The sequence below is a fragment of the Merops nubicus genome, unplaced genomic scaffold (assembly GCF_000691845.1).
Source record: "Merops nubicus isolate BGI_N331 unplaced genomic scaffold, ASM69184v1 scaffold10629, whole genome shotgun sequence".
Taxonomy (NCBI): domain Eukaryota; kingdom Metazoa; phylum Chordata; class Aves; order Coraciiformes; family Meropidae; genus Merops; species Merops nubicus.
Window position 1 is genome coordinate 18,585 of NW_008633836.1, and position 5,027 is coordinate 23,611.

The 5,027-nt window shown below is 48.7% G+C and overlaps 1 protein-coding gene across 1 annotated transcript in view; it reads left to right on the plus strand.

Moving 5' to 3' along the window:
* Positions 1 to 5,027, plus strand: part of SLC6A12 (solute carrier family 6 (neurotransmitter transporter), member 12) — a 43,893-nt gene that overhangs the window by 16,255 nt on the left and 22,611 nt on the right. Inside the window, 3 exon segments of the mRNA XM_008948374.1 lie at positions 58 to 192; positions 1,844 to 1,984; positions 3,565 to 3,652. Coding sequence (XP_008946622.1) covers positions 58 to 192; positions 1,844 to 1,984; positions 3,565 to 3,652 — 364 coding nt within the window.

Genomic DNA, 5,027 nt, shown 5'->3' on the forward strand with positions numbered 1-5,027 from the left:
TGGTGGGGATAAGGTTTGAAAGAGGTTTCTGAGGCAACATCTTACCCCTCCCTACAGGAGCCTTCCTCATCCCTTACCTCATCTTTCTCTTCACTTGTGGGATACCCCTGTTCTTCCTGGAGACAGCGCTGGGGCAGTACACCAGCCAGGGAGGGGTCACTGCCTGGAGGAACATCTGTCCCATCTTTGAAGGTCAGTCAGGTTACAGGAATTACTGGCAACACCTTCTGACAATTAGTAACTCAGCCTTTTCTGGAAATGTTTTTCTATTTTTGTTTTTCTTTCTCCTTTATTCTCCTTCCCTTCTTCTCTCTCCCATCTTTGTTATCTCTCCTGGTGACTGCTGTGTGTGCAGGGGCAGTGCCCCGACACCCCCTTAGGTGTCTGAGGGTGTGTCATGCTGGCTGGGGGCTGTGCTGGTCCAGCCAACCCTGCTTTGATGCTCAGAGCCCAGGAAAGAGGAGAAGCAGGATGGCCAGCAAGTGGGAGGAGAAGGCTGGAAATATCAATATGCAAACACCTGCATGTAGTCCAGGACAAATATTGAGTCATAGAATCGTAGAATTGTTTAGGTTGGAAAAGACCTTTAATATCATTGAGTCCAACCATTAACCCAGCACTGCCAAGTCCACCGATAAACTATGTCCCTGAGCATCACATCTACACATCTTTTAAATACCTCCAGGGATGGTGAATCAACCACTTCCCTGTGCAGATGGTCCCAGTGCTTGACAAACCATTTGCTGAAGAATTTTTTCCTAATACCCAATCTAAACCTCCCCTGGTACAACTTGAGGCCATTTCCTCCTGCCCTATCAAGAGGAATAGAGAAGAGGACGAGGAAGTTTGGCTGCCTTATGGCGATTTCTCTGCCCATTGCTTTTCCCAGGGCTGCTGTGGCAGCATTTGCAGGATAACGTCCTGCAGACTGGGGGGTACCACACTGCATGTGCTGGTCTGGCAGCCCAGAGATGGGATGGGCTTATGATCAAGGCACAGAGATCAGAACCAGGACTCCTAGGGCCCTGGTGAAAGCTGTTGCATGGCATGAATATGTTAATGAACCTAACAGTCACAATTATCATGGCCAGAGGAGAGCTTATTACCTGGGTCTGGCAGTCAGAGAAAGCTGTGCTCAAGCAGACTGAGGGCTTGCTCAGTTTGCTCAAGCACAGCTCTGCAGTGCTGTTTGAAACTCCCTGGGGAGCCCAGGACCTCCTGCACTGGAGACCCCTTTGCTCTGGTGCAGGGCCTGGAGGTGGACAGCAGTGTCATCTCAAAGCACAGTGGCTAGTTATAAATAAATAAATAAATAAAGTGGGCCTTTCTGATCCAATTATCGTTCTGATGTCTCAGTGAGCAATGGACACAAGCAGGACCCAAGTCAAATGCTCAGCTCTGAAGTCTGTACTGTTGCCCCAACACCGTGTTTTACACACGAGGTGTATCAGCTGTGAGAATCCTTTTTGCCCAAGTCTTTCCAGAATGAACAAAATCACCTCCAATTCTTTTCCTTAAAGGCTAGAGTTTCCTTTCCTGTAGGAGAGGCAGTGTAATGCAGTGGTATAGTAGTGGTCAAAAAACCCCCAGTTTTCCCATCAGCAAAAGGTTTCTCTCTGTTCCACCATAGACCTGACATGAGACATCACTGTTTCCTGTCTGCGTGAAGAGAAACCAAATCCTTTCTCTTTCCCTGTGGTAGGTATTACCCTATTCTTTATTGAGCCATGTGGTTGGTATTTCACCCTTCTGACCATGATATGGTCTATATCTTTGGGGTCAAGCCTGACCTGTTAGCAGTTGGTTGGCAGGCCCATCCTCACATCTTTGCTTTCCTTCACAGGAATTGGATATGCCTCACAAGTCATTGGGTGCTACCTGAATGTCTACTACATCATCATCCTGTCCTGGGCACTGTTCTACCTGTTCAGTTCCTTCAGTGCAGTGCTACCGTGGGCCAGCTGCAATAACCCCTGGAACACAGGTACACCGTCCCTTGGTAACTTTATAGATCTTTCCCAATTCCCAGAAATTACCTGGGTTTTGTAGAAAATATTTTTTATTTGGCTAAAAAGCTCTCATAAGCTGCAATGTGGTTAGGGACTCTGCAAAGGTCACTATCTTAATTCACCATGGCTGGGTGTCAGGAATGGTGAGTGGTATGACCTTATGCCTAGCAGAAGGGGACAGTAAAACTATTTCCACATGGAGACATTCTGGGTGTTGAGATTTCACTGAAAAATCTGCATTGTCTGGCACGCAAATGAAGTTGGTGGGTTGGGAAAGTTTTCAAGTCAATCTAGAGTCCTCCTCATGTGGCAGGAGATTTTCACAAGCTCTGGTACCACAATTTATCTTACAGTTTCCTTACTCTACCCCACTCCTTTGAAGTTACTGGGACAGCTGCTGCCACTTACTGAACAGCTTTCTTTGTGCATTCAGCTTTAGGCCAGGTCAGGCCAAGCTTGCACTGGAGGGTTTTGACAGCACAGGTCTCCCAGTGCAAGAACCAGTAACACAGAACTCTAAAGGCACTGTTTTTCTGGTCTAATCCCATCTGTACGAGCCTCTTTACCATTACACTGGCAAGGAGTCTCATCTCCTGCCCACAATTCACATAACTGTGCCCAGCAGAGAAAGACTTGGCTTTGGTTTGATTCAAAGCACTTGCCTGGGAAGATGTGGGGTCCTCATGGATTTGATGTCCTTAACAGTCCTTTGATACCAAGTTGAACATGTTTTGCTTTCAGTGGAAAGCCAGGCTGGAAAGAGCTTTGGTGTCAGCTCAACGCTTTCCCTTTTTCTCTTGGGTCAGATGATTCATTTCTGTGATGTGATAAGTTTCTCCATGCCATGGGCCATTCACTCATAATTTCTTCTGCCCCTTTATCCCAGTAGAGGTAACCAGCCTTCTAAAGAGTTGATCTGATTCATTAAGCTCTCCCAGCATGGATTTGTTTGTGAGGAAAGCTACAGATGTTCATTTAACAGGCAGAAGCTTCCCAGCCAGAGCTGGGCTTCCTTGGTTTTCTGGTGGATTATCTTTTGCTTGGCAAATGCAAAATGAAGTGTGTTCTTGGATGAGTGGCATCTCCTCTGTTTTTAGTCATTTTGTGTTATGTGACAAGGTTTGGGATGGCAGAATGAAGCATGAAAGCATCTGTGGTGTGTGTGAACACATGCATGCATATGTTGACAGGGAATGGTGCATGGTGTGGGAGGAGAATAGGATTTTCTTTCCTGGCTCCACATAGTGGCTATCCCTCAATAATCTATATTTTGCAGCCATCTAGTTTCCATTTGGCAGAGAATTGTTCTACCCTTCCCCTCTCCCCTTCCCGAAGCCCTCTGGCTACTGCTGGATTGGGATTTGTAGCTAGGGATAGACAGAGTTTAATGAGATGCTTAATGAGATGCAAGAGTTTAATGGGATGCTTTATAGTATGAGGTGAAGAGTCTGTGTGGTGCCAGAATGAGACTTAGAGTACAGAGGGGAAGGAGAATCCCTTGTAGAGAAGCCCTGGAGGATTTCTCTGGCTCATCAGCTTCCTTTTCTTTTTGTAGATCTCTGTGTGGACATTCTGAATACCTCCAGCCTGGACAACAGGACCTTGCCTGCGAATGCCACCTCCCCGATGATTGAGTTTTGGGAGTACGTGATCACTTTCCCTCTGTGCAGGCTCCTCTCTCACCCCGAGGCTGCAGCCGTGGGAGTACCCAAGCAGAGGGCCGTGCATCTCTGCAGGACAAAGCGAGGTGCACGTCAGGCCCGAACTCAGGGAGCACAATGCATCGAGCTGCCGAGGAGATCGGCACAGAACCCAGGAGCATGAGGACTAGACACACCCCAAAAGCTGCTCACAGTGTGCCTGCCCCAGGGTGCTCCTGTGTGCACACACGCTCAGGCGTGTTGCCTTTCTGGCACCGAGGTGTGGCCACGGAAAGAGCCACCAAAAGAACGTGAGGGCTTGCTGTAAGCAGGGGGAATTTCTGCTGGGTGTTGCAGCTTACTATTGGCAGGCAACAGTCCTCTAGAGTGAAACAGAGAGGAACAAAACTGCTGTTTCCCTTCTTCTGGCCATGTCTTGCTTGGTTCCTAAGGAAGGTGGTTCTTCAGGCTGCTCAGGTTCATCCCTAGAGAGCAGGAATCTGAGATACATGTGTGAGATGACAGAGAGGGGATCGGGGAGGTTTGGTCATGGGCCTGGAGGCAATAAAATGCCTCTGAGGGAGGGGTCCTGCAGCAGGCCAGACAGTGTCCCAGAGAAGGTCATTACTACAGCCTGGAGAGTTTGAAATGGCTGCTGGGGCCACACTACCTCTCCACACTCAGCTGAAGAAGGTCTCATAAAGAACAAGGGTGTCAGGAATACAGCTTCAGCAGTACTTTTTTCCCCCATTTGTGATTCCTAAAGTGCCTCTGAAAGGGTTGAGTGTGCTTTGTCCCTTGCAGCCATCACAAGGCACACATACCATGGGTCCAGAAGGAGTCTGCATGGTGCTCGCCCCCAATCCTGCCCTATTCTTTGCACATGCTATTTAGCAAGATCTTTGACCCTGCTGGAACAATTTTCAGGTTTTCTGCAGAGGTTGCAAGGACAAGGGGACCCTGAGGGAACTGGTTTGGAGAAGGGTGTGCAGAGGAATCACAGGTGTGGGGTTGGGCTTGTGGGAAGTGCATGAGCTGCAGTGCTGGGCTCTCATGTGGCCCACCTTCTTGATGGTGAGTTTTCAAAGAGTGAGGCTGAAGGAAGGGCATGGGAATCACAAAGGCCATTTATGCTTACATATAGGGTGTACATATTATATGGGGAGGCCAGAGGGACAGCAGTGGCCATGTGATGATGATGGCATTGGTGGGCTGCTTTGTACTGAGTAGTGTGTGTTGGGCAGCGGCAAGGGTGGGGGAGCAATGGGGAGCGGGTGGTGATTTTGTGTTGCATGGATCTGATGGGCATGGCACCTTGAGCTTGGAGAAAGGGAGGTCCCAGGCCAGCTACAGGACACGATGGAGCAGTGTCAGCAGG